The sequence below is a fragment of the Pseudophryne corroboree genome, chromosome 1, assembly GCF_028390025.1.
Source record: "Pseudophryne corroboree isolate aPseCor3 chromosome 1, aPseCor3.hap2, whole genome shotgun sequence".
Classification (NCBI taxonomy): domain Eukaryota; kingdom Metazoa; phylum Chordata; class Amphibia; order Anura; family Myobatrachidae; genus Pseudophryne; species Pseudophryne corroboree.
This window is the reverse complement of record NC_086444.1, coordinates 560,039,079-560,060,624: the sequence shown is the minus strand read 5'-3', so window position 1 is coordinate 560,060,624 and position 21,546 is coordinate 560,039,079. Positions and strand designations below refer to the sequence as shown.

The following is a 21,546-nucleotide window of genomic DNA, read 5'->3' as shown; positions in this document are numbered from 1 at the left end:
TGATGTCACTCTCTAGGGAGTCGACACCGGAATGGATGGCTTATTTAGGGAATTACGTGAGAATGTCAACACGCTGCAAGGTCGGTTGACGACGTGAGACGGCCGACAAACTATTAGTACCGGTCCAGGCGTCTCAGAAACACCGTCAGGGGCGTTAAAAACGCCCATTTACCATCAGTCGGTCGACACAGACACGGACACTGAATCCAGTGTCGACGGTGAATAAACAAACGTATTTCTCATTAGGGCCACACGTTAAGGGCAATGAAGGAGGTGTTGCATATTTCTGATACTACAAGTACCACAAAAAAGGGTATTATGTGGGAGTGAAAAAACTACCTGTAGTTTTTCCTGAATCAGATAAAATAAAATGAAGTGTGTGATGATGCGTGGGGTTACCCCGATAGCAAATATTGGCGTTATACCCTTTCCCGCCAGAAATTAGGGCGCGTTGGGAAACACCCCTTAGGGTGATAAGGCGCTCACACGCTTATCAAGTGGCGTTACCGTCTCCAGATACGGCCGCCCTCAAGGAGCCAGCTGATAGGAAGCTGGAAAGATATCCTAAAAAGTATATACACACATACGGTGGTTATACTGCGACCAGCGATCGCCATCAGCCTGGAGATGCAGTGCTGGGTTGGCTTGGTCGGATTCCCTGACTGAAAATATTTTATTCATATAGAGCATTTAATAGGATGCATTCTATATATATGTACGTGAGATGCACAGAGGGATATTTGCTCTCTGGCATCAAGATAAGTACGTTGTCCATATCACCCAGAAGATGTCATGGACACGACAGTGGTCAGGTGATACAGATCCCATACGGCACATGGAGGTATTGCCGTATAAAGGGAAGGAGTTAGTTGGGGTCGGTCCATCGGACCTGGGGACCACGGCAACAGCTGGGAAATCCAACCTTTTTACCCCAAGTTACATCTCAGCTGAAAAAGACACCGTCTTTTCAGCCTCAATCCTTCCTTTCCCATGAGGGCATGCAGGCAAAAGGCCAGTCATATCTGCCCAGACATAGAGGTAAGGGAAGTAGACTGCAGCAGGCAGCCCCTTCCCAGGAAAAGAAGCCCTCCACCGCGTCTGCCAAGTCCTCAGCATGACGCTGGGGCCATGCAAGCGGACTCAAGGTGGGGGGGTAGTCTCAAGAGTCTCAGCGCGCAGTGGGATCACTCGCAGGTTGACCCCTAGATAGTACAAGTATTATCCCAGGGGTACAGATTGGAGAGTCGAGACATCTTCTCCTCGCAGGTTTCTGAAGTCTGCTTTACCAACGGCTCCCTCCGACAGGGAGGCAGCATTGGAAACAATTCACAAGCTGTATATCCAGCAGGTGATAATCAAAGTACCCCTCCTACAACAAGGAAAAGGGTATTATTTTTCCACACTATATTGTGGTACTGACGCCAGACGGCTTGGTGAGACATAGTCTAAACTGAAATCTTTGAACACTTACATAAAAGGTTCAAATCGAGATGGAGTCACTCAGAGCAGTGATAGCGAACCGGAAAAAAGGGGACTATATGGTGTCCCTGGACATCAAGGATTACCTCCATGTCCAAATTTGCCCTTCTCAACAAGGGTACCTCTGGTTCGTGGTACAGAACTGTCAATATCAGTTTCAGATGATGCCGTTTGAATTATCCACGGCACCCCGGGCCTTTTACCAAGGTAATGGCCGAAAAGATGTTTCTTCAAAGAAAAAAGGCATCTAAATTATCCCTTACTTGGACGATATCCTGAAAAGGGCAAGTTCCAGAGAACAGTTGGAGGTCGGAAGAGCACTATCTAAAGTAGTTCTACGACAGCACGACTGGATTCTAAATATTCCAAGAATCGCAGCTGTTTTCCGACGATACGTCTGCTGTTCCTAGGAATGATTCTGGGCATAGTCCAGAAAAAGGTGTTCCTCCGGGAGGAAAAAGCCAAGGAGTTATTCGACCTAGTCAGAAACCTCCTAAAACCAGGCCAAGTATCAGTGCATCAATGCACAGGAGTCCTGGGAAAAATGGTGGCTTCTTACGAAGCGATTCCATTCGGCAGATCTCAGGGGATTTGCTGGACGAATGGTCCGGATCGCATTTTCAGATGCATCAGCGGATAATCCTGTCTCCAAGGACAAGGGTGTCTCTTCTGTGGGGGCTGCAGAGTGCTCATCTTTTAGAGGGCAGCACACTCAGCATTCAGGACTGTGTTCTGGGGACCACGGATACCAGCCTGAGAGGCTGGGGAGTAGTCACACAGGGAAAAAATTTCCAAGGAAGTGTGGTCAAGTCTGGAGACTTCTCTCCACATGAATATACTGGAGCTAAGGGCAATTTACAATGCTCTGAGCCTAGGAAGACTCCTGCTTCAAAGTCAACCGGTGCTGATCCAGTAGGACATCATCATGGCGGTCGCCCACGTTATCAGACGGGGCGACACAAGAAGCAGGAGGGCAATGACAGCAAGGATTCTTCGCTGGGCGGAAAATCATGTGATAACACTGTCAGCGGTGTTCATTCCGGGAGTGGGCAACTGGGAAGATTTTCTCAGCATAAATGAATTCCACCCGGAAAAGTGGAAACTTAATCTGGAAGTTTCCACATGATTGTAAACCGTTGGGAAAGACCAAAGGTGGTTATGATGGCGTCCCACCTGAAGCGCCAGGTCAAGAGACACTCAGGCAATAGCTGGGACGCTCTGGTAACACCGTCGGTGTACCAGTCGGTGTATGTGTTCCATCCTCTGCTTTTCATACCCAATGTATTGAAAATGATAGGAAGGAGAGGAGTAAGAACTATACTCGTGGCTCCGGTTTGGCCAAGAAGGACTTGGTTCCCGGAACTTCAAGAGATACTAAGAAAGGTCTTGATTCGGCAAGAACCGTGTCTGTTCCGGGACTTACCGCAGCTGCGTTGACGCCAAGGCGGGTGAACGCCGGATCCTAAGGGAAAGAGGCATTCCGGAAGAGGTCATCCCTACCCTGGTCAGAGCCAGGAAGGAGGTGACCGCACAACATTATCACCACTTAGGTGAAAATATGTGCCAGGGTGTGAGTCCAGGAAGGCTCCACGGAAGAATTTCAACTAGGTTAATTTCTACATTTCCTGCAAACAGGAGTGTCTATGGGTCTCAAATTGGGTCCATTAAGGTTCAAATTTCGGCCTGTTGATTTTCTTCCAGAAAGAAATTGGCTTCAGTTCCTGAAGTCCAGAAGTTGTTAAGGGAGTACTGCATATACAGCCCCTTTGATGTCTCCAGTGGCACTGGGCGATCTCAACGTAGTTTTGGGATTCCTAAAAAATCACATTGGTTTAAACAACTCAAATCTGTGGATTTGATATATCTCACATGGAAAATGACCATGCTGTTGGTCCTGGCCTCGGCCAGGCGAGTGTCAGAATTGGCGGCTTTATCTCACAAAGCCATATCTGATTGTCCATTCGGACAGAGCAAAGCTGCGGACTCGTCCCCAGTTTCTCCTTAAGGTGGTGTCAGCGTTTCACCTGAACCAGCTTATTGTGGTACCTGCGGCTACTAGGGACTTGGAGGACTCCAAGTTGCTGGATGTTATCAGGGCCCTGAAAATATAGTTTCCAGGTTGGCTGGAGTCAGGAAATCTGACTTGCTGTTTATCCTGTATGCACCCAACAATGCTGGGTGCTTCTGCTTCTAAGCAGTCGATTGCTCGTGGGATTGGTAGCACAATTCAACTTGCACATTCTGTGGCAGGCCTGCCACAGTCTAAATCTGTTAAGGCCCATTCCACAAGGAAGGTGGGCTCATCTTGGGCGGCTGCCCGAGGGGTCTCGGCATTACAACTTTGCCGAGCAGCTACGTGGTCGGGGGAGAACACGTTTGTAAAATTCTACAAATTTGATACCCTGGCAAAAGAGGACCTGGAGTTCTCTCATTCGGTGCTGCAGAGTCATCCGCACTCTCCCGCCCGTTTGGGAGCTTTGGTATAATCCCCATGGTCCTTTCAGGAACCCCAGCATCCACAAGGACGATAGAGAAAATAAGAATTTACTTGCCGATAATTCTATTTCTCGGAGTCCGTAGTGGATGCTGGGCGCCCATCCCAAGTGCGGATTATCTGCAATACTTGTACATAGTTATTGCTAACTAAATCGGGTTATTGTTGTTGTGAGCCATCTTTTCAGAGGCTCCGCTGTTATCATACTGTTAACTGGGTTCAGATCACAGGTTGTACAGTGTGATTGGTGTGGCTGGTATGAGTCTTACCCGGGATTCAAAATTCCTCCCTTATTGTGTACGCTCGTCCGGGCACAGTACCTAACTGGAGTCTGGAGGAGGGTCATAGGGGGAGGAGCCAGTGCACACCACCTGATCGGAAAGCTTTACTTTTTGTGCCCTGTCTCCTGCGGAGCCGCTATTCCCCATGGTCCTTTCAGGAACCCCAGCATCCACTACGGACTCCGAGAAATAGAATTATCGGCAAGTAAATTCTTATTATTTGTGTTCTTTGCCTAATGTGATGAGAGGTTTTGTGTTTTAAAGGTTGCAAAACTTCGGCCTGTACCATTTTTAAAAGCAGTTTATCTTGTCCTTGGTTGGTCTTTCTTAATATTTTAAGTTGCCTAAGTAGATGTGCCATGAATATGTGCCTAAGTAACTATGGGTTCCAATGTTTAGATAGAGAATGTTAAGGTCGAGATGCATAAGGTCAACCTAACATAAGGTCCACCAGTTCAAATGGTCATCACCAATATGGCCGGCACATGTCTGTACAGCGTTTATAAGGGTTATTTTTTATTTCTTTACACCTTTTTCATACTTTACCATCCACGTAGACTACGATTGGGAATTGTAACCTGTGCCAAGCGCAGCTGTAGCCGAGGTAGGCACCTTGACGGTTGCATGGCATGCAAAGTGAGCCATGCAAGGAGACACGGTGCACTAATTGGGGTTCCCTATGCTCTTATGGTGAAAACGACACAAAAAATTGTAGACCATTTTCTGTGTTGACCTTTTGTCAACGTCGACCATATGGGGTCGATCTAGACATTGTAGATCTTCTATACCACATCAGTAACTATGGCATGCATAAAGGGTCAGTGTGACAGAATAGTAAGTGTGATATTAATTCAAGCCCAACTTCATGCATCAAGAAAACTAACTTTTAAAAAAAAAATAAGACAAAATGCTACTGTAAATGAGTTACCAGTGTTTATCATGCAAGATTCTGAGTTTTGCAATATTGTTGTGTAGAGTGCAGCACAGATGAAGCATACTTTAGGATAAAGTCATGAAATTGTGCGACGTCCCCTAGATTACTACCTAACCTGAACTACCAACTCCATGTCCACAATATAACCTATTTCTCTTATGTTCTATTTTTTCTCTGGCTTTAGATTTTGATTGTGAGCACAACTGGTCTGGCTGGCATTATGCTGCTTAACTACCAGAGGGATTACACAGTGTGGGTGCTGCCACTCATTATTGTCTGTCTATTTGCCTTTCTGGTTGCTCACTGCTTCCTCTCCATCTATGAAATGGTTGTGGATGTCTTGTTCCTATGTTTTGCTATTGACACAAAATATAATGATGGCAGTCCTGGGAAGGAATTCTACATGGACAAAGTTCTAATGGTGAGTGTTTGTTCTGTTGTACATGCTTCACATTAAGTGTCCTGTGGTGTTACAGGTTATCTCATGAGGCCATGTTGTAGAGTCAGTGTTTTTCTTTTTACGTGGAAATTGTCACATTTCATAGTCACAATGCTTCTTTGTATGCCCACATATGACTAAGAGGCACCATGCTCTTTAGGCAGGATTTATGCCACTTAAAATGTACTTTATAGTGCTATGTAGATAGCAGGCTTAACAGCACATTCTTTTTCTCAAAGGGTACACAATCTGTTAACATAATGCTATATTATCAATGTAATATGTTCTTATGTACTAAAAAAGAAAATATATATTGAACATGTAGAAAGATGGTTTTGCAGATATGCTGGAAAAAAAATTATATTTCTATAGTGAGAATTTGTGATATGTCTTTACAGGAATTTGTGGAGAACAGTAGAAAAGCCATGAAAGAGACAGGTAGTGGAGCAGAGGGCAGGGAGCTGAAGCCGATGGTAGGTGCAGCCAAGGAGATGACCATGCTCCAAGACTTTCACTTTTACTTCCTGCCCCTATCTCTCTTCACTGACTGGGCTTCTTCTAGTGACTTATTTGTTGTCTGCATCACTCAAGATGTTCTTCTTTTCCTGCTTGTCTGCTTGCCTATCAGCTGGCTAGCAGAGTCCTTCTCACAGCTGAGACCATCATCTGTTAAAACAAGCTGAAAGGAATTGTGCTTTTCCCACTTCTCCATATTTGAGAGTCACTGAATATCCTCTTGAAGCGGTGTAACGTTTTCATTAAGTTAATGGCAAATATTTAAACAAGGTATAGTGTTTATATCCAAGTGTTTCTTGGTTTGGGACACATCTATGTTTAGAAGTGACAGAATATGTCTTAATAAATTGAGTGAGTAATAGAGTCCATAAAACCTCTTAAACAGGAACACTGGTAGAATCAAAGAAAATTGAAAATCATTTCCCAGTCTAGATAGCATACAACAAAAAGTAACAAGAGAAAGTATTTTGGAAGCATTGGGGCAGATGTATTAACCTGGAGAAGGCATAAGGTAGTGTCAAACCAGTGATAAGTGCAAGGTGATAAACACCAGCCAGCCAGCTCCTAAATGTAATTTTTCAGCTCCTGTCAATTTGCATATTGTAGCTGATTGGCTGGTGCGTTTTTCACCTTGCACTTATCACTGGTTTATCACTTCCTTATGCCTTCTCCGGGTTAATTCATCTGGCCTACTGTTTTTCATGGGTGGGGGATGATAGATAGGCAGTTAACAAGAAGATAAATGGACAGGTCAACAGTCAATAGGTCGACAATACAAAAGGTCGACATGAAAATGGTCGACACATTTGGTCAAAATGTTTTTTGTTTTTTACAACTTTTGCTGCGTTTTCTTTCCATGTCACAAACTATTACCTTTATTAAAGCAATGGTTTGATAGATATCGGTGCGCTGTCAACAGCCGCTAATTCGGTTATCACTAACGTGGTATCTCCACCCTCAAATTACACAGACAATAACAAACATATAGGATACCACTGAGTCATCGCTGTCTGGAGGTCAGGGTCAATCGTATTCTTACAGTCTTTCTCTTAGCTCAAAAAAGATAACAAGAAAATTAGTGAGTGCGCTGTCAACGGCAGCCTGTATAGGGATGGTTAGTCCCAAAAGGTTAAAGGACCAGGTAGAGAAAAGTAAATACTGGCGCCGGCTGAATCTCAGAATAAAGAACGTATACAATTGTATCTATTTAAAAAACACACATTTATTAAAAATAAGACTAAAAAGTGTATAGATGACACATGTATTTGCAGAGAGATATTAATAAAAAATAAAGAATAAAATATAAAAAATTGAGAGTCTCTCAGATTAGCTGTAGACCACTTCGATATTGAATAGGGCAATAATCACTGATAATCTGGCTGGAACTCAGTCCTCCAAGTTATCCTCATAGATTTGTGGTTATAAATATTACCATGATCTCAGAAGAGGGTCCCCTTGGTTCTCAATTGCAGATCGAGGTCCAATAGCAGCAGGGGAATAAGCAGAGATTCCAAGCAATACCGTGGGAGGTGATTCTTGAGGATTCCAAAAGTCCCAAAATTGCCAGAGAATTCCAAGTGAAAGCCAATGTGGTGCCCGTGGTCAGATAAGAAGGGTGGCTCAACGCGTTTCGCTGGTCTATATCACCGCCAGCTTCCTCAGGAGCATAGGAATTCACAGAGGGAGCTGACCATGAGAAAGACCCAGGCAGGGTTGGAACGCGTGGGTGCCCCAGTGGACTTACCTGACCAGAGGAGAACGTGGTACCATCTATGCCAGATCAGGAAGGCTGAATAACACCAGAGAACTCTCCCGCTGCAGCCGGAAAGGCCTGATGTTTATATGCCTGTGGAGCTGTATTTTGCCAGTTTTCATCCTTTTCTGGTAATTACCCATTGCCTTTATCTGTGTCGGATTGAGTCCACCAAAGAATGCCAAACAGCATAGGCTGTGTATTTTAAGTGTCAACATTTGGTGTAATCCAGAATGTTTTTAATGTTTTTTTGTGTGGTGTGAACTTGTATGATTAAAACCTTTTAACCTAAAGGTACTGCACTATGATCCACAACTCTTTTTCCTTTTTTGGTCTGTCGAGCTAAGAGAAAGAGACTGTAAGAATACGATTGACCCTGACCTCCAGACAGCACTGACTCAGTGGTATCCTATATGTTTGTTATTACCTTTATTAATCTTGTGGTGAGTAGAGCAGAGCGTGCCTGCAAGGGGGCGCATTTGAACAAATGTTTAAAAACACAAAATAACACACAGATACACAACAAAAATGTACTTTTGTTTTCCATGTTTACCTTTTGTACCTCTTGATCTTTTATATGTTGGCCTTTTGACCCTGTTGACCAATTGACTGTTGACCCTGTGGTGTCGACCTATTGACTATAGATCTATTAACTATTTAACGTCTATCTATTAACCAGACCAGTTTTTCAGAATACTACTGGGCACCAATTACAGAAGTCAGTCGGCCTTCATTGAGTTTTCTTCACCTGAACAGGGCACTGCAGAAGTTCCTTTCAGCTTGTCCATAACATACCATTTGTACAGATTGGCTTGATTGTACTGTATTTGTATGTTTGTTTGTATAGAACATTTAGCAGAACTTGCATTATGTTGCCCCTAACCATTCAAAATGTCACGTACGTTAATAGAAGGGAATGCTCCATTTCTATTCACTTATAAGTCTCAATGCTCTCTTTCCACATTATGAAGTCACCGAAAAGGTAGTTTTGTGATCAGCAAGTATAATCTTTCATTCTCATCTCTGATTAGAACATATGACTGTTAACTTATTAACATATTCAAAAATCCTGACACTTATAGTATGTGGTATTTTACATTTAAGCTAGTCCGTGTTCTACATACCTGTTTAGACTTTTATATGATTACACTGTAACAATCTCCGGTTATGCCTTTCTTTTTGTAAAATTCCTAATAAAATAACAAATTAAATTTTTTATTTTGGTGTTGGTGTAAAAATGAAACTTAAGGCGTAATTTATATAGTCAGAAAGATTTTCTGTCACAACTTGGTGCGTCTTTACAAATATAAAATGAAACTTCTGCAAGCTGCTCTGCATTGACCAATAGTGAGTAAGTATGGAGAACTTATGGAAGACTAGAGTGCAGCAATGTTTCATCACAGCAGGAGATGATTAGTAAAAGCACCATTTCAGGAGGACATATTGTAATTCTTCAAAGTTGCAGATGCGCTAGACCGTCTAATGTGATGTGCCAAAGGCTTAAGCTTGGTACATACTACATCGATGGGCATTCATTCCAATATCGAAACAAATGCCAGTCAGCTCAGATTGTGTGTACACACTGGGGCGACTTAAATGAAGAACGTAACGATCATGTTCCATCTTTCATTAGCATACTACGGGACACTGGCGATATCGCTTGGTTTGATGTGCAGCACATCAAACCTAGCGACTGTGGGAGCGCGCAATCCCCCGTACACACTGAGCAATGTAGGCGATATGTCATTACGAAATGGCATATTGTGCCAACAGCGCTCCAGTGTGTACCCAGCTTTAGACTCTGATGTACACAATTTTAGGTAATTTCAGACCACTTAAAGAAACACAAATTGATACTCTATTTTCAAACAAAAAAGTCACATACATGAAATTGGTAATAGGATAATGTGGTGTGACAGCACGCATAATTTCTCTGTTCTGTTTTAATAGCATATTTTATATTTCTCTGACGTCCTAGTGGATGCTGGGAACTCCGTAAGGACCATGGGGAATAGACGGGCTCCGCAGGAGACTGGGCACTCTAAAAGAAAGATTAGGTACTATCTGGTGTGCACTGGCTCCTCCCACTATGACCCTCCTCCAGACCTCAGTTAGATTTCGTGCCCGGTCGAGCTGGATGCACACTAGGGGCTCTCCTGAGCTCCTAGAAAGAAAGTTTATTTTAGGTTTTTTATTTTACAGTGAGACCTGCTGGCAACAGGCTCACTGCATCGAGGGACTAAGGGCAGAAGAAGCGAACCTACCTGCTTGCAGCTAGCTTGGGCTTCTTAGGCTACTGGACACCATTAGCTCCAGAGGGATCGACCGCATGGAACTGGCCTTGGTGTTCGTTCCCGGAGCCGCGCCGCCGTCCCCCTTACAGAGCCAGAAGCAAGAAGAGGTCCGGAAAATCGGCGGCAGAAGACATCAGTCTTCACCAAGGTAGCGCACAGCACTGCAGCTGTGCGCCATTGCTCCTCATGCACACTTCACACTCTGGTCACTGAGGGTGCAGGGCGCTGGGGGGGGCGCCCTGAGGGCAATATATGACACCTTGGCTGGCAAATCTACATCATATATAGTCCTAGAGGCTATATAGATGTAAAATTACCCCTGCCAGTATTCCAGAAAAAGCGGGAGAAAGTCAGTTGAAAAGGGGGCGGGGCTTCTCCCTCAGCACACTGGAGCCATTTTCTCTTCACAGTGCGGCTGGAAGACAGCTCCCCAGGCTCTCCCCTGTAGTTTTCAGGCTCAAAGGGTTAAAAAGAGAGGGGGGGCACAAAATTTAGGCGCAATATTGTATATACAAGCAGCTATTGGGAAAAATTCACTCAATATAGTGTTAATCCCTAAATTATATAGTGCTCTGGTGTGTGCTGGCATACTCTCTCTCTGTCTCCCCAAAGGGCTGTGTGGGGCCCTGTCCTCAGTCAGAGCATTCCCTGTGTGTGTGCGGTGTGTCGGTACGGCTGTGTCGACACGTTTGATGAGGAGGCTTATGTGATGGCAGAGCAGATGCCGATAAATGTGATGTCGCCCCCTGTGGGGCCGACACCAGAGTGGATGGATAGGTGGAAGGTATAAACCGACAGTGTCAACTCCTTACATAAAAGGCTGGATGACGTAACAGCTATGGGACAGCCGGCTTCTCAGCCCGCGCCTGCCCAGGCGTCTCAAAGGCCATCAGGGGCTCAAAAACACCCGCTCCCTCAGATGGCAGACACAGATGTCGACACGGAGTCTGACTCCAGTGTCGACGAGGTTGAGACATATACACAATCCACTAGGAACATCCGTTACATGATCCCGGCAATAACAAATGTGTTACACATTTCTGACATTAACCCAAGTACCACTAAAAAAGGGTTTTATGTTTGGGGAGAAAAAGCAGGCTGTGTTTTGTTCCCCCATCAAATGAGTGAATGAAGTGTGAAAAAGCGTGGGTTCCCCCGATAAGAAACTGGTAATTTCTAAAAAGTTACTGATGTCGTACCCTTTCCCGCCAGAGGATAAGTTACGCTGGGAGATATCCCCTAGGGTGGATAAGGCGCTCACACGTTTGTCAAACAAGGTGGCACTGCCGTCTTAGGATACGGCCACTTTGAAGGTACCTGCTGATAAAAAGCAGGAGGCTATCCTGAAGTCTGTATTTACACACTCAGGTACTAGACTGAGACCTGCAGATAGTGCTGCTGCAGCGTGGTCTGTAACCCTGTCAAACAGGGATACTATTTTGCGAACATAAGACGTCGTCTTATATATGAGGGATGCACAGAGGGATATTTTGCCGGCTGGCATCCAGAATTAATGCAATGTCCATTCTGTCAGGAGGGTATTAGAGACCCGACACTGGACAGGTGATGCTGACTTTAAAAGGCACATAGAGCCTTATAAGGGTGAGGAATTGTTTGGGGATGGTCTCTGGGACCTCGTATCCACAGCAACAGCTGGGAAGAAAATTTTTTACCTCAGGTTTCCTCACAGCCTAAGAAAGCACTGTATTATCAGGTACAGTCCTTTCGGCTTCAGAAAAGCAAGCAGGTCAAAGGCGCTTCCTTTCTGCACAGAGACGAGGGAAGAGGGAAAAAGCTGCACCAGTCAGCCAGTTCCCAAAATCAAATTTCTTCCCCCGCCTACTCTGAGTCCACCGCATGACGCGGGGGCTCCACAGGCGTAGCCAGGTACGGTGGGGGGCCGCCTCAAAAATTTCAGCGATCAGTGGGCTCGCTCACAGGTGGATCCCTGGATCCTTCAAGTAGTATCTCAGGGGTACAAGCTGGAATTCGAGGCGTCTCCCCCCCGCCGTTTCCTCAAATCTGCCTTGCCGACAACTCCCTCAGGCAGGGAGGCTGTGCTAGATGCAATTCACAAGCTGTATTCCCAGCAGGTGATAGTCAAGGTGCCCCTACTTCAACAAGGACGGGGTTGCTATTCCACACTGTTTGTGGTACCGAAACCGGACGGTTCGGTGAGACCCATTTTAAATTTGAAATCCTTGAACACATACATAAAAAAATTCAAGTTCAAGATGGAATCGCTCAGGGCGGTTATTGCAAGCCTGGAGGAGGGGGATTACATGGTATCACTGGACATCAAGGATGCTTACCTACATGTCCCCATTTACCATCCTCACCAGGAGTACCTCAGATTTGTGGTACAGGATTGCCATTACCAATTCCAAACACTGCCGTTTGGACTGTCCACGGCACCGAGGGTCTTTACCAAGGTAATGGCAGAAATGATAATACTCCTTCGAAAAAAGGGAGTTTTTAATTATCCCGTACTTGGACGATCTCCTTATAAAGGCGAGGTCCAAGGAGCAGTTGTTGGTCGGAGTTGCACTATCTCGGGAAGTGCTACAACAGCACGGATGGATTCTATACATTCCAAAGTCACAGCTGGTTCCTACCACACGCCTACTGTTCCTGGGGATGGTTCTGGACACAGAACAGAAAAAAGTGTTTCTCCCGCAGGAGAAAGCCAAGGAGCTGTCATCTCTAGTCAGAGACCTCCTGAAACCAAAACAGGTATCGGTGCATCACTGCACACGAGTCCTGGGAAAAATGGTAGCTTCTTACGAAGCAAAATTCCATTCGGCAGGTTCCATGCAAGAACCTTTCAGTGGGACCTCTTGGACAAGTGGTCGGGATCGCATCTTCAGATGCATCGGCTGATAACCCTGTCTCCAAGGACCAGGGTATCTCTACTGTGGTGGCTGCAGAGTGCTCATCTTCAAGAGGGCCGCAGATTCGGCATACAGGACTGGGTCCTGGTAACCACGGATGCCAGCCTTCGAGGCTGGGGGGCAGTCACACAGGGAAGAAATTTCCAAGGACTTTGGTCAAGTCAGGAGTCGTCCCTACACATAAATATTCTGGAACTGAGGGCCATTTACAATGCCCTAAGTCTGGCAAGGCCTCTGCTTCAAAACCAGCCGGTACTGATCCAATCAGACAACATCACGGTAGTCGCCCATGTAAACAGACAGGGCGGCACAAGAAGCAGGATGGCGATGGCAGAAGCCACAAGGATTCTCAGATGGGCGGAAAATCACGTCTTAGCACTGTCAGCAGTGTTCATTCCGGGAGTGGACAACTGGGAAGCAGACTTCCTCAGCAGACACGACCTACACCCGGGAGAGTGGGGACTTCATCCAGAAGTCTTCCAACTGTTGGTAAACCGTTGGGAAAGGCCACAGGTGGACATGATGGCGTCCCGCCTAAACAAAAAACTAGATATTGCGCCAGGTCAAGGGACCCTCAGGCAATAGCTGTGGACGCTCTAGTGACACCGTGGGTGTACCAGTCGGTTTATGTATTCCCTCCTCTGCCTCTCATACCAAAGGTACTGAGAATAATAAAAAAACGAGGAGTAAGAACGATACTCGTGGTTCCGGATGGGCCAAGAAGAGCTTGGTACCCAGAACTTCAAGAAATGATATCAGAGGGCCCATGGCCTCTACCGCTCAGACAGGATCTGCTACAGCAGGGGCCCTGTCTGTTCCAAGACTTACCACGGCTGCGTTTAACGGCATGGCGGTTGAATTCCGGATCCTAAAGGAAAAGGGCATTCCGGAGGAAGTCATTCCTACACTGATAAAAGCCAGGAAAGAAGTAACCGCAGACCATTATCACCGTATTTGGTGAAAATATGTTGCGTGGTGTGAGGCCAGGAAGGCCCCAACAGAGGAATTTCAGCTGGGTCGTTTTCTGCACTTCCTACAGTCAGGAGTGACTATGGGCCTAAACTTGGGTTCCATTAAGGTCCAGATTTCGGCTCTGTCGATTTTCTTCCAGAAAGAACTGGCTTCACTGCCTGGAGTTCAGACATTTGTAAAGGGAGTGCTACATATTCAGCCCCCTTTTGTGCCTCCTGTGGCACCTTGGGATCTCAACGTGGTGTTGAGTTTCTTAAAATCACATTGGTTTGAGCAACTTAATACTGTGGATTTGAAATATCTCACGTGGAAAGTGGTCATGTTATTGGCCTTGGCTTCGGCCAGGCGTGTGTCAGAATTGGCGGCTTTGTCATGTAAAAGCCCTTATCTGATTTTCCATATGGATAGGGCAGAATTGAGGACTCGTCCCCAGTTTCTCCCTAAGGTGGTATCAGCTTTTCACTTGAACCAACCTATTGTAGTGCCTGCGGCTACTAGGGACTTGGAAGATTCCAAGTTACTGGACGTAGTCAGGGCCTTAAAAATTTGTATTTCCAGGACGGCTGGAGTCAGGAAAACTGCCTCGCTTTTTATCCTATAGGCACCCAACAAAATAGGTGCTCCTGCTTCTAAGCAGACTATTGCTCGCTGAATTTGTAGCACAATTCAGCTGGAGCATTCTGTGGCTGGATTGCCGCATCCTAAATCAGTAAAAGCCCATTCCACAAGGAAAGTGGGCTCATCTTGGGCGGCTGCCCGAGGGGTCTCGGCTTTACAACTTTGCCGAGCTGCAACTTGGTCAGGGGCAAACACGTTTGCTAAATTCTACAAATTTGATACCCTGGCTGAGGAGGACCTTGAGTTCTCTCATTCGGTGCTGCAGAGTCATCCGCACTCTCCCGCCCGTTTGGGAGCTTTGGTATAATCCCCATGGTCCTTACGGAGTTCCCAGCATCCACTAGGACGTCAGAGAAAATAAGATTTTACTCACCGGTAAATCTATTTCTCGTAGTCCGTAGTGGATGCTGGGCGCCCATCCCAAGTGCGGATTGTCTGCAATACTTGTATGTAGTTATTGCCTAACTAAGGGTTATTGTTGAGCCATCTGTTAAGAGGCTCAGTTATATTTCATACTGTTAACTGGGTATAGTATCACGAGTTATACGGTGTGATTGGTGTGGCTGGTATGAGTCTTACCCGGGATTCAAAATCCTTCCTTATTGTGTCAGCTCTTCCGGGCACAGTATCCTAACTGAGGTCTGGAGGAGGATCATAGTGGGAGGAGCCAGTGCACACCAGATAGTACCTAATCTTTCTTTTAGAGTGCCCAGTCTCCTGCGGAGCCCGTCTATTCCCCATGGTCCTTACGGAGTGCCCAGCATCCACTACGGACTACGAGAAATAGATTTACCGGTGAGTAAAATCTTATTATTAAATGCACAACTAATTGATATACTTTAATATATGTTATCATCTGATCGTGTGGTGCTTAGTCATATCTGTGTGTTTCTCTGGCCAGAATGTAATCTATTCAGATTTGGCAAAAGTGTAAATTCATTTTGAAAAGACAAGCCCATCCAGATTTTGCCTGTTATGAGAAACGCTGCCTTAAATCCTGCAGCATAGTCAACAGAAAATGTACACTTTTGCCAAATTGGGCCGTATGAAATCTGCCTTAATTATTTATCTCTGAATTGGAAAGTTTTTGTTTTTTTTGTTTTGTTTTGTTTTTTAAGTAACTTCAGTGCATCGCTTATTACTTAAAATATGTTCTGTTTATCTGCTATTACAAAATGTGGTGACATGTTGCAGCATATTCTACTGCAATGACAGCAACCAGTTGTTTGATTGGCTGAAATACCGAGCTGCATCTGCATAACATACTGGGAGTTTACAAATGCCAATTATGTTTTCTATGTGAAAAATAATACTTCTATCCATTTATCTTTTATTGAAAACAAAGTAAGTTTACTACTCATGTCTGAAATAAAAATGTAATAAGGCAGAACCATGTAATTGTGTGTTATGCCTATTCCACTTGTAAAAGGTATGTAACAATTTAGTGTGCTTCCAGTATTGATTGCACGCCCCTAACTAAGGTGTACAACGGTTACTATTAGTGTTCCTTCGTACAAAGTACTTTGCTTTCATCTATGTCCTCTCCTTTGTGTGTTGTGTTCTCCAATGCTGAATTCAATCTAAGATCACCCTATATGACTTTGTTTTCTAGGCTTCGGGAGCAAGTACAGCTTGAATCTAGCCCAGCAATATCGGACCCCATTGACATTCCAAAATAAACACAAGCAGCCAAAATAAAAGCAGGGTTACTAATCTTCCTGTTTCTATATACATATATATATTTTTGCTCTCTGTATCCTATGGGTTGCTGCCAGCGGCATGGTTGCTATACCTTTTTGTGATAGGTGTGCTGCATTTGAAAAGGTCAAGTTACTTAGCTTAAGGGAAACAAACTTTCCAAGTGAAAGTGGGTATATTTCCCACTTATTTTAAGTCAGGTTTGATGCTTTAATACATAGGAAGCATTCTTTACACTCCCATCCGTATTTCAGTGTGTTTTTTTTGTTACAAGAAAAGATATATACAGGATGACCTAAGGGTTTCTGGGTTTTTTTGTTTTGTTTTGTTTGATAGAAAAGTGCTGGTTTTAAAATAATGAGTCACTACACTGTCATTGGGAATGAATAGATGCATATATATTTTACATGTTTCTATCATGCAACAAAATAGTTCCCTTCCCAGCCCTAGGCATTCTATAAACTCCTGTTTGCACTAAATGTAAATACCATCTTGATAACTACGGTACAGACTGAAAAATGATGGATGTTTACAAAAGTTATAGACACTGTAGATCAAGATGTCCAGTGTGCTGCAGCAAGTTATACTGACCTTGTCTATTTACAAAGATCAACTCCAATTGATCCAACTCGGAAAGTGATTTGCTTGTTTTTTTCTGTATTACATCTTAAATTTATTGTTAAAGGGTTTTTTTTCTCCTTTTGTTGTATTTTTTTTTTCTTTTGTTGTATTTTAGTACTGCTATTCACAGCAGAGCTCAGGATATTTACTAGTTTTAATTGTGGTTGTAACCTTACCAGACAACTGGTTTGCTGGTGAGTGTCTATGCAGAACACAGTTATGCCATCACTAGAGGTGTAAAATAGTTAGCATGCACTATGTGTGGCATATGAGAAAAAAAAATTCCAATAGGGCTGAGAAACTCTTCATAATTTGGTGTCTAGATAGAAGGTTTAGTTTTGGATGGATAGTCCAATTGTTAGGGCTTATTTAGCAATACTTCCCGATTGCAGTCTCTCTTTCCAGTCAAACTTCAGATGGAGTCTAGATTGCCAAACACTCCTTAGCATAGTTTGTCTATTGGTCATTGGCATGTTTCTCTTGAGCGGTCTGCAAAAGCTTTAGAAGAAACAGGCTTTTTAATAATACCTATTTCTCTATCGTCCTAGTGGATGCTGGGGTTCCTGAAAGGACCATGGGGAATAGCGGCTCCGCAGGAGACAGGGCACAAAAAGTAAAGCTTTTCCGATCAGGTGGTGTGCACTGGCTCCTCCCCCTATGACCCTCCTCCAGACTCCAGTTAGATTTTTGTGCCCGGCCGAGAAGGGTGCAATCTAGGTGGCTCTCCTAAAGAGCTGCTTAGAGAAAGTTTAGCTAGGTTTTTTATGTTACAGTGATTCCTGCTGGCAACAGGATCACTGCAGCGAGGGACTGAGGGGAGAAGGAGTCAACTCACCTGCGTGCAGGATGGATTGGCTTCTTGGCTACTGGACATCAAGCTCCAGAGGGACGATCACAGGTACAGCCTGGATGGTCACCGGAGCCGCGCCGCCGGCCCCCTTGCAGATGCTGAAGACAGAAGAGGTCCAGAATCGGCGGCTGAAGACTCCTGCAGTCTTCTAAAGGTAGCGCACAGCACTGCAGCTGTGCGCCATTTTCCTCTCAGCACACTTCACACGGCAGTCACTGAGGGTGCAGGGCGCTGGGAGGGGGGCGCCCTGGGAGGCAAAATGAGTACCTATAAAGGCTAAAAATACCTCACATATAGCCCTAGAGGCTATATGGAGATATTTAACCCCTGCCTGATTTCTCAAAATAGCGGGAGACGAGCCCGCCGGAAAAGGGGCGGGGCCTATCTCCTCAGCACACGGCGCCATTTCCTCTCACAGCTCCGCTGGTCAGGACGGCTCCCAGGTCTCTCCCCTGCACTGCACTACAGAAACAGGGTAAAACAGAGAGGGGGGGCAAATTTATGGCGATATTTTTATATAACAAAGCAGCTATAGGGGAGCACTTATTATAAGGCTATCCCTGATATATATATAGCGCTTTTGGTGTGTGCTGGCAAACTCTCCCTCTGTCTCCCCAAAGGGCTAGTGGGTCCTGTCTTCATTAGGAGCATTCCCTGTGTGTCTGCTGTGTGTCGGTACGTGTGTGTCGACATGTATGAGGACGATATTGGTGTGGAGGCGGAGCAATTGCCAAATATGGGGATGTCACCTCCTAGGGGGTCGACACCAGAATGGATGCCTTTATTTATGGAACTACGGGATAGTGTCAACACGCTAAAGCAGTCGTTTGACGACATGAGACGGCCGGACAATCAATTAGTGCCTGTCCAGGCGACTCAAACACCGTCAGGGGCTGTGAAACGCCCTTTGCCTCAGTCGGTCGACACAGACCCAGACACAGGCGATGACTCCAGTGGTGACGGTGACGAATCAACCGTATTTTCCAGTAGGGCCACACGTTATATGATTTTGGCAATGAAGGAGGCGTTACATTTAGCTGATACTACAGGTACCACTAAACAGGGTATTATGTGGGGTATGAAAAAACTACCTATAGTTTTTCCTGAATCAGAAGAACTAAATGACGTGTGTAATGAAGCGTGGGTTGCCCCTGATAAAAAGCTGATAATTTCAAAGAAATTATTGGCATTATACCCTTTCCCGCCAGAGGTTAGGGAGCGCTGGGAAACACCTCCTAGGGTGGACAAGGCGCTAACACGCTTATCTAAACAAGTGGCGTTACCCTCTCCTGAGACGGCCGCACTTAAAGATCCATCAGATAGGAGGATGGAAAATATCCAAAAAAGTATATACACACATGCAGGTGTTATACTACGACCAGCTGTAGCAACTGCCTGGATGGGCAGTGCGGGGGTAGTTTGGTCAGAATCCCTGATTGAAAATATTGATACCCTGGACAGGGACAATATTTTACTGTCGTTAGAACAAATAAAGGATGCATTTCTTTATATGCGTGATGCACAGAGGGATATATGCACACTGGCATCACGGGTAAGTGCTATGTCCATTTCGGCCAGAAGAGCTTTATGGACGCGACAGTGGACAGGCGATGCGGATTCAAAACGGCATATGGAAGTTTTGCCGTATAAGGGGGAGGAGTTATTTGGAGTCGGTCTATCAGATTTGGTGGCCACGGCTACAGCCGGGAAATCCACCTTTCTACCTCAAGTCACTCCCCAACAGAAAAAGGCACCGACTTTTCAACCGCAGCCCTTTCGTTCCTTTAAAAATAAGAGAGCAAAGGGCTATTCATATTTGCCACGAGGCAAAGGTCGAGGGAAGAGACAGCAACACGCAGCTCCTTCCCAGGATCAGAAGCCCTCCCCGGCTTCTACAAAAGCCTCAGCATGACGCTGGGGCTTCTCAAGCGGACTCGGGGACGGTGGGCGGTCGTCTCAAAAATTACAGCGCGCAGTGGGCTCACTCGCAAGTAGATCCCTGGATCCTGCAGATAATATCTCAGGGATACAGGTTGGAATTAGAGACAGATCCACCTCGCCGTTTCCTGAGGTCTGCTTTACCAACGTCCCCCTCCGAAAGGGAGACGGTGTTGGAAGCCATTCACAAGCTGTACTCTCAGCAGGTGATAGTCAAGGTACCTCTTCTGCAACAAGGGAAGGGGTATTATTCCACTCTTTTTGTGGTACCGAAGCCGGATGGCTCGGTAAGGCCTATTCTAAATCTGAAGTCCTTGAACCTGTACATAAAGAAGTTCAAGTTCAAAATGGAGTCACTCAGAGCAGTGATAGCGAACCTGGAAGAGGGGGACTTTATGGTATCCTTGGACATCAAGGATGCGTATCTCCACGTTCCAATTTACCCCTCACACCAGGGGTACCTCAGGTTCGTTGTACAAAACTGTCACTATCAGTTTCAGACGCTGCCGTTCGGATTGTCCACGGCACCTCGGATCTTTACAAAGGTAATGGCCGAGATGATGATTCTTCTTCGAAGAAAAGGCATATTAATTATCCCATACTTGGACGATCTCCTAATAAGGGCGAGGTCCAGAGAACAGCTAGAGATGGGATTAGCACTGTCTCAAGAAGTGCTAAAACAGCACGGGTGGATTCTGAATATTCCAAAATCCCAGTTAATGCCGACAACTCGTCTGCTGTTCCTAGGGATGATTCTGGACACGGTTCAGAAAAAGGTTTTTCTCCCGGAGGAAAAAGCCAAGGAGTTATCCGAGCTTGTCAGGAACCTCCTAAAACCAGGAAAGGTGTCTGTACATCAATGCACAAGAGTCCTGGGAAAAATGGTGGCTTCTTACGAAGCGATTCCATTCGGCAGATTCCACGCAAGAATTTTCCAAAGGGATCTGTTGGACAAATGGTCAGGGTCGCATCTTCAGATGCACCTACGGATAACCCTGTCTCCAAGGACAAGGGTGTCTCTTCTGTGGTGGTTGCAGAGTGCTCATCTATTGGAGGGCCGCAGATTCGGCATACAGGATTGGATCCTGGTGACCACGGACGCCAGCCTGAGAGGCTGGGGAGCAGTCACACAAGGAAGAAACTTCCAGGGAGTATGGACGAGCCTGGAAACGTCTCTTCACATAAACATTCTGGAACTAAGAGCAATATACAATGCTCTAAACCAGGCAGAACCTCTGCTTCAGGGAAAACCGGTATTGATCCAGTCGGACAACATCACGGCAGTCGCCCATGTGAACAGACAGGGCGGCACAAGAAGCAGGAGGGCAATGGCAGAAGCTGCAAGGATTCTTCGCTGGGCAGAGAATCATGTGATAGCACTGTCAGCAGTGTTCATCCCGGGAGTGGACAACTGGGAAGCAGACTTCCTCAGCAGACACGATCTTCACCCGGGAGAGTGGGGACTTCATCCAGAAGTCTTCCACATGCTGGTAACCCGTTGGGAAAGACCAATGGTGGACATGATGGCGTCTCGCCTCAACAAAAAACTGGACAGGTATTGCGCCAGGTCAAGAGATCCGCAGGCAATAGCTGTGGACGCGCTGGTAACGCCTTGGGTGTACCAGTCGGTGTATGTGTTTCCTCCTCTGCCTCTCATACCAAAAGTATTGAGAATTATACGGCAAAGAGGCGTAAGAACGATACTAGTGGTTCCGGATTGGCCAAGGAGGACTTGGTACCCGGAACTTCAAGAGATGATCACGGAAGA

General features: G+C 45.5%; 1 protein-coding gene across 1 annotated transcript in view; it reads left to right on the top strand.

Moving 5' to 3' along the window:
* SLC44A1 (solute carrier family 44 member 1) overlaps positions 1 to 17,553 on the top strand; it is a 297,913-nt gene extending 280,360 nt beyond the window's left edge. Inside the window, exons 14-16 of the mRNA XM_063914149.1 lie at positions 5,373 to 5,609; positions 6,026 to 6,100; positions 16,284 to 17,553. Coding sequence (XP_063770219.1) covers positions 5,373 to 5,609; positions 6,026 to 6,100; positions 16,284 to 16,307 — 336 coding nt within the window. The 3' untranslated portion in view covers positions 16,308 to 17,553. The remainder of the gene's footprint in view (positions 1 to 5,372; positions 5,610 to 6,025; positions 6,101 to 16,283) is intronic.
* Positions 17,554 to 21,546: the final 3,993 nt, after the last annotated feature.